Genomic DNA, 11,201 nt, shown 5'->3' with positions numbered 1-11,201 from the left:
AAAGTTAATACCAACGAATAACAACTAATTTGAGAGTTTAATAAATGTCTGACTTTGCGAGGCATTTTTAATAACACGTTCAAATTTTAGCTGAGAGTTTGCGTACTTTCAAGGACATTAAAAATGACAGACGTTGGTTGGCACTTAACTGGTATAGCCAATGGATATCATTAAATTCCCTAATTTTAGTAAAATTTTATATTGACAAACCTAAATCAACAGGTCGTGGTTCTTTGATTAAAAAATAGAGACTTAATTAAGTAAATTTTTATTAATGCAAAAAGTAGGTAACTGTATCTACAAACCTCGTGACAAATTAATAAGCAATAGGTATTGTCTTAGTATTATTAGCTGACGCGACACACCTGTTACAATAGTCTCCAACACAGCCTTTGGGTCTGATCCACAGAGCTTTAAAAGTATTCGTGCACACTCAACTCGATGTTGCCGCTGAACAGCCGAAAGATGTTTGGGAATCCATCTTGTGCTGACTTTATGCATTCCCAAATGGTCATGCAGGATCCGGCGAAGACTTGTATCAGAAAACTTAACCATTTCTGATATTTCTTTGACCTTCTAACGGCGGTCACTTAATATCATCGCTTCAACAAGAGCAATATTGTCATCCCTGATCACCTCGACTGGTCGACCAGATTTTGCATCATCTTCAAGTCACTCTTGTCCCATAACGCTCTTTGCCCATTCTTTTACTACAGAACAGGAAGGACAACTTCCACTGTACACTTCATCCAAACTTTATTAGATAATTTAGGGAGTAAAACCTTTCCTTTACGTAGAAGATACAACCTTCAATTAAAAACTGTTTAACGTAGAGCGTCAGTTTTTTTTTTGTAAGGCTTTCTAAGAAGAGTATCTATTAGAGGTCAAGCCAAAAGTTTGTCCTGCTAGAACATCTGGATCTATGCCAGGCCGGGAATTTTTGGCGCTACTCTCGTATGTGATTTTATTATTACTTATTAAACTCGTTTGATTTTTGTTTTGTTTTTGTTCAATGTTGATAAGTTAGTGAAAGTGTTTCACGATAAAAATGATAACTTGAGAATGGACACAATTTTTGTGGATTTAGAAAAAGATTCTGAATGATTAACCCCACAGTGGCCAGAACTGGTATTAACATTACCGCAATTTTTGTAATAAATTTAAACGGAATTTAAATAAAACACGCGATATGTTAAACGATGGTAATAAATAATAAATATCGTGTAATAGATATTCAATAACGTTTGATCAGTTTATAATTTGCAATGACGGCGATAGTAAAACGTAATAACACTGCTCGTTTATATAAAAAAATTAAATACGGCCATTTATAGTAAACTAATCCTTTAATTACACCTTATCATTTTATATAAATATTTGCCGGATGATTAAAAAAAATAATTGAAGTCGTCGCCCCAACATGTCGAAGGTGCTCCTGTTGGCTCTCCTGGTTAGCAACACCTGCGGTGCAGATTTCATATACAAGCCTGGCCCTGTAGTCCCTGCCTCGCAAGGACAAATCTGGCCCAAACCCCAGCACGAAGACCAACTCGACGGTAGCTACTTCTCGTTGCTGCCGTCCTTCTTCCAGTTCAAGGTAAGCGGAGAAAGAGCGATTCGCGAATAACCGGAAGTCTCGCAGTCGACCGGAAACACTTGCAGCATCCTCAAGGAGGGTCTGGACCGGTACCGAAACATAATTCTGTTCAACAATCGACTCATCAACCAGATCTACTTCAAAGTGCGGACGTGTGAAGAGAGCTCCGACCAGAAGTTTCTGGGGTTCTTGAGCAGTCTGGAAGTGGAGCTGACGGGTTCTTGCGACGACGACGAATTCCCCACGGTCGATATGAACGAAGAGTGTACGTAGATCAGAGAGAAATGGTTCGAGAGTGACGGGGTGTGGTTGCAGATGTGTTGAACGTCACTTCGGATGTGCAGAAACTGTCTTCTGGTAGCGTGTGGGGGGTGCTTCGGGGCCTCGAGACTTTCTCCCAGCTCGTCTATTTGTCCGACGACTATAGTTGTGTAAGTCCTTCGCGATACTGTTCTGTTTTGTCTTGATTAACGCTGACGCAGCACAGAGTTAGGACCACTTCCATCCACGACTATCCGAGATTTCCTTATCGGGGCATGATGTTGGACACCTCCAGACATTACCAACCCAAGGAGCTGATCTTGAAACTCTTGGACGCCATGGCCTACAACAAGTTCAACGTCTTTCGGTGGCACATCGTCGACGAGAACAGTTTCCCCTACGTGAGCACCACTTTTCCAGAGTTGAGGTAAACGTGGCTCGTCCCTTCTTTAAAGTTGCTTCTGTTGAGTGTTTATAGCGAGAAGGGTGCGTTCCACCCTTCCCTGATGGTCTACGACCCGACGTTCGTGGCAGAAGTGCAAGAGTACGCCAGGAAGAGGGGTATCAGAGTTGTGGCGGAATTCGACACCCCTGGACACACTCTAGCGTGGGGTCTGGGCAATCCCGACTTGCTGACGCGTTGCTACGACGTGCCCATGCTGGAGTGGGGTCCCATCGACCCCACCAAAAACTCCACCTACACCTTCATCTTCAAACTGTTCGAAGAAATCAAACAGGTGTTCAAAGACGAGTACATCCATCTGGGAGGCGACGAGGTCGATTTCTCTTGCTGGAAGAGCAACCCGGATATCAATGACTTCATGAAGGAGCAAGGAATGGAGGGCGACTACCAAGCACTGCAGAGCTACTACTTCCAGAGGCTGATCGACCACATCGCCTCTCTCGGGTTGGCGCCCATGGTCTGGGAGGAGGTCTTCACCAACGGGGTCGAGATGCCCAAAAGCACGATAGTAGAAGTGTGGACGAGCGACGACCCGAAGGGAGTTCTGGCCAACGTGACCGCGGAGGGCCACCCTGCGATAGTGTCGGCCTATTGGTATCTGAACTTGCAATCACCTGGGGGTGACTGGGCGAGATTCTACAACGTGGACCTGCTCGACTTTCCCGGAGACGACGAACAGAAAAAGCTGGTGCTGGGGGGTGAGGCGTGTATGTGGGCGGAAGTGGTGAACGAGTACAATCTCGAGTCGAGGACCTGGCCCAGGGCTTGCGCCCCAGCGGAGAAGTTATGGTCCGAGGCTCAACCTATCAGGACCGAATTGAGGGACCAGTTGCCCGTCGCTGAGAGGTTGCAGGAGCAGACCTGCAGGATGAACAGGCGGGGTATAGGGGCGCAGCCGCCTACAGCCCCCAGCGTTTGCTTCTAAACAGTCATTCGTGGCTTCAAGGTCGTTACTGTCAATTTGTATGCATTATAAATGTTAAAATAAAGTGACAGTTTTGGAGTAAAGGCCCGTTTTTAAACGAAAAACACGATTCTATTATGATTCTAGTAGTAGTCATAGTTGCGATTGTAGAAAAAATCTTGTGTGTTGCGAGCGCAAATGTAAAGTCCGTTTTTTTTATAATCAATTGTCAAAGTTTTGTCAGGTTGGCAGAAAATTCGAAATAGTGAATTTTATAAATCACGTTTGGATCATTGACCTTTGAAATTGTCACCGATTGTCATATTTGATAATTTAATAGTTATTTATGCAACGAGGTTCTGTGTAAATTGGGCTTTTCTAATTGCTCAAGAGGCCAGATTGAAATACGAGCGTAGCGAGGATTTTAAGGCCTCGAGGGTCTTTAGAAAAGCCGAATTTGCACAGAAACGAGTTGCCTACAAAATTTTATTGTTTGAAACGACGTCGCCAAAGCTTCCAAATCTATTAAAAATGATTTCGCATTTGCTTTTGACAGTTTTGACAAATTTTTCAAGAAATGTCACTTTGAATGTGTTGTCTAGGGCAACGGTTGGTTATCTACTATTTTTTGCTTTAGAGCAGTTAGGAGGCAGTTTACAAAGAAGAAAAATGAGAATTTATGACAGTTGAAAACAATAAATTTGAATTAAACACTTGTCTCAAACTCACAAACATATGCAACATAACCTCAATAATGATCTAGGGGAAATCTAGAGTGAAACCGTGAAATTGAGATAAAACTGGACCAAACGTCAATGATTTTTAATATACAGTTTGGTCTTTTTCTGTATTTTGACATTGACAATTGATTATAATAAAAAACGGACTTTACATTGTCAATTTCGAGAAAATGCAACAACAGATAAAAGCGGAATTGCTTGCTTACACAAAAAAATCACACCTAAAGTAGAGTTTCATTTTATGCAAGACATTTTCAAGGCAGTTGGAGTTCGGTACAGTTGCACCAATCAAAAATTCAGATATATTTTTCTTATATTTATGGTACCTACGCATTTTATCGTTTAACAAAACAAAATAATAATATCGCTTGAGTGGTACTTCTCCTCAAATCTGACTCTTTGAATAGTTTGAAACCTCTTCATTTTTGATCGGAAATGACTAATTAAATTTTAAAAGTATATTTAGAAGATGTCTGTCATTTGATAAAGTGATATTGCATTTACTGCTACAAAAATCAGTGAAAACAAAAATAACCAAACAATATTCTTAACTGTTCAGAATAAAAAATAAACCAGATATTTTTCTGCGATAAATTTGACATTCTCGAGAGTCTCTTATATGTATTCTTATCCATATGTCGGATAGATAGTAGGTATAAAAACATCCTCAAGCAAAACACCTCATCCAACCAACAATGAATATTTTGCAGTTTTTGCTTCTGGCGCAAAATCTCTGTGTTTTAGTCCTAGCTGACCCCCCTCCGGACTACTACTTCCCCGACGACTTCATCTTTGGCGCTGCCACTGCCGCCTATCAGGTGGAAGGAGCGTGGAACGAAGATGGTAAAGGTGAGAGCATCTGGGACCGAGGTACTCACGAACACCCCGATTGGGTGGCTGACAACTCCAACGGAGACATTGCTTGTGACTCCTACCACAAATACAAAGAAGACGTCCAACTCCTGAAGGATCTAGGTGTGGATTTTTACCGCTTTTCGATCTCTTGGTCTAGGGTACTGCCGACTGGAAAAATAGACCAAATCAATCAAGCCGGGATCGACTACTACAACAATCTGATTGACGAGTTGTTGGCCAACGGCATCCAACCCTACGCTACCATGTACCACTGGGACCTGCCCCAAGCGCTGCAAGACGAAGGTGGCTGGCCCGAGAGGAAACTCGCAGACTACTTCGTCGACTACGCCAGAGTCTTGTTTGAAAACTTCGGCGATCGAGTGAAACACTGGATGACCTTCAACGAGATCGTGCAGATTTGTGAAGCTGGGTATTCCGATGGAGCTTTTGCGCCGTACGTGGTCAATCCAGGAATCGGAGGGTACGAGTGCACCCACACCATTCTCCTGGCGCACGGCAGGACCTACAGAATGTACGAGACAGATTTCAAAGCGCAGCAAAACGGACAGATCGGAATCGCGATTGACACTTCTTGGCACGAGCCCAACTTCCCCGACCGAGAAACCGACCAGCAAGCCTCAGAAGTAGACATGGAGATGAACGTAAGTAAGAATAACCCTCTTAGTTGGCACTAACGATCTGATCTAGTACGGCTGGTTCGTCAATCCCATCGTCAATGGAAATTACCCCGACGTCATGATCGAAAGAGTCAAAACCAACAGTCTTGCCGAAGGATTCTCTGCGTCGCGCCTTCCAGAATTCACCCCCGACGAACAAGAAATGTTAAAGGGCACGTTTGAGTTCCTCGGGTTGAACCACTACACCTCTGATAAGGTTTATTTCGCCGAAGAGGGCGCAGGAGACCGTCCCTCCCACTGGGCCGACACCGGAGTCGTAGGCTACCAAGATCCATCCTGGTCAGGTTCTGCATCGTACTGGCTGAAAGTGGTACCATGGGGTCTAAGAAACTTGCTAGTTTACATCAAAAACCATTACGACAATCCTCCTGTTTTGATCACTGAAAATGGATTCTCCGATTATGGGCAATGGGACGACTACGACCGCGCCAACTACTTCAAAGACTACTTGTATGAAGTTCTCAGAGCTATCCACGAAGAAGAATGCAACGTCATCGGGTACACGGCGTGGAGTTTGATCGATAACTTCGAGTGGATGGCTGGTTACACGTGAGTTGAGACGTGGTGTGTGGTAAGAGGTTCAGGGAGTTGTTTGTTTAGGCAAAAGTTTGGTTTGCATTATGTCAATTTTTGGGATCCTGAAAGGACGAGGAATAAGAAATTGTCGTCGTATGTTTACAACAACATAATTACGACGAGACACGTCGATTGGGATTATTATCCGGATTGGCCACAACCAACTGAATCAAACGTCTGAAGAAGGTAAATGTGAGGGTTGCGAAATAAAAAAAATCTCAAGTAAATAGTTGTAATTATAGCCCCGTCATTCGGTTAAATATCCTTGGTCGTATCCTTACCTGTCATATCTGTCATACTTGTCATTATTAAATATGCCATAAATTAATGCGAGTTGTATATTTTTATCTGAATAAATGCAAATGTTGGAGCAGATTAAAATTAATTTGCAAATAAATCAGCGGCTAACGTATGTTTCTGATTATATTTTTTTTGTATAATTGTATTATACAGTTGGTTACAAAAAAAAAAAACGGGAAAAGAATTTTCCTAATGTAAATTTGGTTTTAAATGTCTTCTTGACAATACCTACCTATCGAATCATTTTTAAAAATGTCATTGAATTTTGACCATAATTCTAACCTATTTCTCGTAAGAAGGTTTCACACTATGAAAAAGATATGTCACTTTTATTCTGACAGTTCCCGTTTTTTTTGCAACCAACTGTACCAAAAGACTACTGTTTACGTATTTACTTTTTACTTTTCATAGTCAGAATGGAATTTTCTAGAAAAAAAAAACAGGATTAACAGAAATGTCTTCCACTTTCTAGTGTAAATTTTACAACATTATGCGATATAAGGCGTGTTTTAGGGAAAATGTTAAAAATGTCAAATGAAATCATGTATTATTGTATTTTTGTAGTATTTTTAATATAAAACACGACAAAACCTAATTCTTAATTGAAGCGTGTAATATACATAATTGCAGCAGCTCTCAAACATTAAAAACTGTTTCGTCCTTGTGCCGATAGATCGCGCCACTTCCGGGCTCCATGGCGACCCTTTTTTGCGCGTATCTTACCGGCCGAGAAAAAATAACTCTTTTCTGTTTAATTTTTTGGATGCGTTAATTCGACGCGTTATTTCAAAAGTGTGTTGTGGACGTGTATAATCATCTTTGTCTTCGTCTCCACCATTTTGTTGGTGTAACTCTCGCAGATGGCGATTTTTTTAAAAATGACGGGATTAAAAACAAAATAAAGAATCCTATTTAAATGCTTGCTTTATTAAAAATGGAAGATTTTAAATTCAATTTTTATTTTCTTGAGTTGGCGGCCAGTCTGGGTAGTAGTCCCAATCGACGTGTCTAGTTGTGATAATGTTATTGTAAACGTAAGAGGACAACTTCCTAGTCCTGGGTCTGTCAGGGTCGTCAAAATCGACATAATGCATGCCAAACCTTTGCCTGAAACCAAACAAGAATCATCCGGAACAAGTTTTTGTGAGCAATCTCACGTGTATCCCGCCATCCATTCGAAATTATCCATCAGACTCCACGCCGTGTACCCGATAACATTACACTCTTCTTCGTTAATGGCCTTGAGAATCTCGTACAAGTACTGCTTGTAATAGTTGGCCCTGTCGTAGTCGTCTAGTTCTCCAGTATCAGAGAAGCCGTTCTCGGTGATCAAAACCGGAGGATTGTCGTAGTGGTCCTTGATCCAGACTAGCAATTTGTTGAGACCCCACGGTACCACTTTCAACCAGCTCGAAGCGGAACCAGGCCAAGACGCGTCTTGGTAACCTATGACACCGGTGTCGGCCCAGTGAGACGGATGGTCTCCTGCGCCGTCTTCGGCGAAGTAAACCTTGTCCGAAGAGTAGTGGTTGAGACCCAAGAAATCGAAAGTGCCTTTCATCATTTCTTGTTCGTCGGCGGTGAACTCGGGAAGGCGGGATTGGGGGTAGCCTTCGGCAAGACTGTTGGCCTTGACCCTTTCAATCATCACTTCGGGGTAGTTGCCGTTGATGAAGGGGTTGACGAACCAGCCGTACTACTCGGGGGCATTATCACTATTATCAGTACCAAACGTGACGATGATTTAGTAGACTTACGTTCAGCTGCATGTCCACTTCGGAGGCTTCTTGGTCGGTTTCTCGGTCAGCGTAGTTGGGCTCGTGCCAGTACGAATCTATAGCAATTCCGATTTGGCCATTTTGTTCCGCTCTGAAGTCGCTGTCGTAGAGTCTGTAGGTCCTGCCGTGGGCTAGGAGGACGGTGTGGGTGCACTCGTAGCCCCCGACCCCCGGGTTGCTTATGTAAGGGGCGAAACTACCCCCAGAGTAGCCAGCCTCGCAAATTTGCATTATCTCGTTGAAAGTCATCCAGTACTTGACTCGATCGCCAAAGTTTTCAAACAACACTCTGGCGTAGTCGACGAAGTAGTCTGTGAGTTTCCTGTCGGGCCAGCCACCCTCGTCTTGGAGGGGTTGCGGCAGGTCCCAGTGGAACATGGTAACGTAGGGCTCGATATCGTTGGCCAACAGCTCGTCTATCAGATTGTTGTAATAGTCGATTCCGGCTTGATTGACTTCGTCGGCTTTTCCAGTCGGTAGTACCCTAGACCAAGCGATGGAAAATCGGTAGAAATTCACCCCTAGAGTCTTCAACATCTGCACATCTTCTTTGTATTTGTGGTAGGAGTCACAAGCTATGTCTCCATTGGAGTTATCAGCCACCCAGTCGGCATGCTCGTGAGTACCGCGGTCCCAGATACTCTCACCTTTACCGTCTTCGTCCCATCCTCCTTCCACCTGGTAGGCGGCGGTGGCGGCGCCGAACACGAAACCATCAGGGAAATAATAGTCAGGGACATCCGCGAGTGTGATGGTACTACAACACGGTGGTACCAGTCGCGGACTGAAGACTTGATTGGACTTACCTCGCGCAAATCACCAACAGAATTGCCTTCATGATTGACCACTCACTGTCGAGTGTCGAGAAATGGGAGCCATTTATATAACCAGACTTATCTGAATTTCTATTTATCGCGAAATTATTACGAAGTATTCGTTGAGATTATTTCAGAAGTAGAAGTGCAGTTGCTTGCGCAATACAACGCGCACCATAATTTTTATTTTACTCGGTGCAATTTGACTTTGACAATATTTTCGAAGTGGTACGACCTTACTACGATTGCGCCAACCAGTAATTTTTTAAATTTTTTCCACAGTATTTGATTAAATCAAGCAAAACACGTCAAGTACTATTCCGAAACAACACAAAATCAGATTTGCCAAGACAAACAAAATACTATCGCCTGAGTGGTACTTCTCAAATCTGACGTTTAAAGTGGTTTGACACCTGTTTTGCGCTGTATATTTTTTCCAATACTTCTTGAATAGCTGTTGTATCAAATTTGATCGGAAATGACTAATTACATTTTTGTGTGAGCTTTGCGAAATAAATACTCTCATTTGAATAAGTGATAAGACAAAGTGTGGTACAGTTGGTTGCAAAAAAATTGAGAAACGAAAATTTTCCTAATGTAAGTTTGGTTTTGTCCATTTGTCTACGTGAAAATACCTATCAAATAATTTTTACAAATGTCATTGAATTTTGACGTTAATTCTAACATATCTTTCGTAAGAAGGTTTTACACTATGGAAACATTGTAAAAAGGTGTCAATTTTATTCTGACAGTTCCCGCTTTTTTGCAACCAACTGTACTGTATGCACTTATTATAGAAATGCAAACATTAAAGTAAAGTAATTCAAAGTGAAAGGGCAAAACGTACATTTTTGAAAAGTTTGTTGAAAATAAAAAAGAAGATTCTGAGACACTCATTATAACATACAGTCGCGAACAGAAAAAAGTAGGACAAGTCTTATTAACAAATTTAACTTAAATTGAGTTGAGTAAAGCGGACTTACCTACTATAATAAATAAATAAATATTTTAATAGTAACCATAGAAAGACGAAACAGACATACAAATCTAAAAGTAATTCAAACTGAAAGAACAAACTATTTGAAAGATGTATTTTTTCGGTTTTCCAAAAATCAACAAAAAAAAGTCATTAGCTATTTAAAATTAAAAGAAAATCAGAATTTTTTCTGTGGTCCTTTCGACAGGATCTTATATCCTTATCTTTGTTATAGTCACGTCTTATGCAGGCTATTTCACGAGTGATAATAAGCGCGGCGGAAATGAAAATGCAACCCACAATACATTTGCAAAATTAATGTGGATATTGTTTTAGTTGTCAGTTGTGACAAATAAAATTATTGAAAGCAAAATCATAATGGGTTAATAATTTGATTTTGAAACAATACGATATCTAAAATAACCACAAATACTTCGACTCCTGCGCAATCGTCTGTCTCATTTTAACATTGGGAATTTTATTTCTTCTATCTTTTTCCCACTCATTGCCTTCTTGTGTTGAATAGGTGGATTCTCTAGTGTAAAAAAGTTGCGTTTTGGTGAAAATCTGTCAAGTGGTCAAATGTCAAAAATGTCAATGCTTATCTTATAATACATATCTATGTAGGTATGTATTTTTTTTTTATATAGAACGAGACAAAATCTAATTAAGTTGTGTAATTTAATTGCAGCAGCTGTCAAACATTAAAAACTAGTTGAATCGTTGAGGGTTGAATATTGTTATACCGGGTGTTGTTCGGCTGTTTCCAATACTGCAACCGACTTTTGACAGATATTTTACGTGAAATCAACAGCGACAAAATTGTAGGTTATGTATGTATAAAAATTAACGGTACAAAGAAACAACTTGAGACTTGAACTGTTAATGTCAGTGTGAAATCGTCAACAACCGGAAGTTACTCCAGTTATACCATTTGAAAGTATAAATCAATACTGCCAACTTAAACAGTCCTTTTTGATCACGCTGTATATATAGGTTCATTTTTCTGTTACGTCTTTGTGCTGATAGATCGATCCACTTCCGGGTGACCCCAAGGTTGGTAGAACTGGCGGCACGTGACGTAAAATCAACCCAGAAATTTGGAGTGTTCGAATAGATTCCAAAGTTTATAAGCTCCGTGGGGTTTGTTGGGTGGTTTTTTGGGTTTTATTCTAGTGATCCTTTTTTTACCCGGACCTTATCGGCAGAGAAAAAGTTATGTCTTTAGTTTAATTTTT

General features: G+C 41.2%; 3 protein-coding genes across 3 annotated transcripts; 2 read left to right on the top strand and 1 right to left on the bottom strand.

Annotated features, from left to right (window-relative positions):
• The first annotated feature begins 1,387 nt into the window (after positions 1 to 1,387).
• On the top strand, positions 1,388 to 3,329 carry LOC138123154 (beta-hexosaminidase subunit beta-like). The gene is made up of 5 exons (XM_069037714.1): positions 1,388 to 1,597; positions 1,643 to 1,862; positions 1,913 to 2,028; positions 2,080 to 2,285; positions 2,337 to 3,329. Exons 1-5 carry the CDS (start codon positions 1,421 to 1,423, stop codon positions 3,244 to 3,246), a joined length of 1,629 nt encoding a protein of 542 aa, XP_068893815.1. The 5' UTR covers positions 1,388 to 1,420; the 3' UTR covers positions 3,247 to 3,329.
• A 1,236-nt stretch (positions 3,330 to 4,565) lies between these two features.
• LOC138123168 (myrosinase 1-like) lies at positions 4,566 to 6,321 on the top strand. The gene is made up of 3 exons (XM_069037734.1): positions 4,566 to 5,482; positions 5,529 to 6,067; positions 6,119 to 6,321. The coding sequence occupies exons 1-3, from the start codon at positions 4,661 to 4,663 to the stop codon at positions 6,273 to 6,275; spliced, it is 1,518 nt and encodes a 505-aa protein (XP_068893835.1). The 5' UTR covers positions 4,566 to 4,660; the 3' UTR covers positions 6,276 to 6,321.
• A 981-nt stretch (positions 6,322 to 7,302) lies between these two features.
• LOC138123169 (myrosinase 1-like) lies at positions 7,303 to 9,139 on the bottom strand. Its single transcript, XM_069037735.1, has 4 exons — positions 8,979 to 9,139; positions 8,152 to 8,929; positions 7,552 to 8,090; positions 7,303 to 7,501 (listed from the first exon to the last, which is right to left on the bottom strand). The coding sequence occupies exons 1-4, from the start codon at positions 9,008 to 9,010 to the stop codon at positions 7,345 to 7,347; spliced, it is 1,506 nt and encodes a 501-aa protein (XP_068893836.1). The 5' UTR covers positions 9,011 to 9,139; the 3' UTR covers positions 7,303 to 7,344.
• Positions 9,140 to 11,201: the final 2,062 nt, after the last annotated feature.

The sequence above is a fragment of the Tenebrio molitor genome, chromosome 2, assembly GCF_963966145.1.
Source record: "Tenebrio molitor chromosome 2, icTenMoli1.1, whole genome shotgun sequence".
In the NCBI taxonomy this organism is placed as follows: Eukaryota; Metazoa; Arthropoda; class Insecta; order Coleoptera; family Tenebrionidae; genus Tenebrio; species Tenebrio molitor.
The sequence above is the reverse complement of the archived record's forward strand: the minus strand, read 5'-3'. Positions and strand labels throughout refer to the sequence as shown.

Excerpts from the sequence above, each read along its gene's own strand:
- LOC138123169 (XM_069037735.1), bottom strand. The coding sequence starts at position 9,010 with ATGAAGGCAATTCTGTTGGTGATTTGCGCGAG. Across the intron at positions 8,930-8,978 it reads CTGTTGGTGATTTGCGCGAG|TACCATCACACTCGCGGATG; the intron begins GTAAGTCCAATC and ends ACCGTGTTGTAG. Across the intron at positions 8,091-8,151 it reads AAGTGGACATGCAGCTGAAC|TACGGCTGGTTCGTCAACCC; the intron begins GTAAGTCTACTA and ends GCCCCCGAGTAG.
- LOC138123168 (XM_069037734.1), top strand. The coding sequence starts at position 4,661 with ATGAATATTTTGCAGTTTTTGCTTCTGGCGCAAAATCTCTGTGTTTTA. Across the intron at positions 5,483-5,528 it reads AAGTAGACATGGAGATGAAC|TACGGCTGGTTCGTCAATCC; the intron begins GTAAGTAAGAAT and ends GATCTGATCTAG. Across the intron at positions 6,068-6,118 it reads GAGTGGATGGCTGGTTACAC|GCAAAAGTTTGGTTTGCATT; the intron begins GTGAGTTGAGAC and ends TTGTTTGTTTAG.
- LOC138123154 (XM_069037714.1), top strand. The coding sequence starts at position 1,421 with ATGTCGAAGGTGCTCCTGTTGGCTCTCCTGGTTAGCAACACCTGCGGT. Across the intron at positions 1,598-1,642 it reads CGTCCTTCTTCCAGTTCAAG|TCGACCGGAAACACTTGCAG; the intron begins GTAAGCGGAGAA and ends GAAGTCTCGCAG. Across the intron at positions 2,286-2,336 it reads ACCACTTTTCCAGAGTTGAG|CGAGAAGGGTGCGTTCCACC; the intron begins GTAAACGTGGCT and ends GAGTGTTTATAG.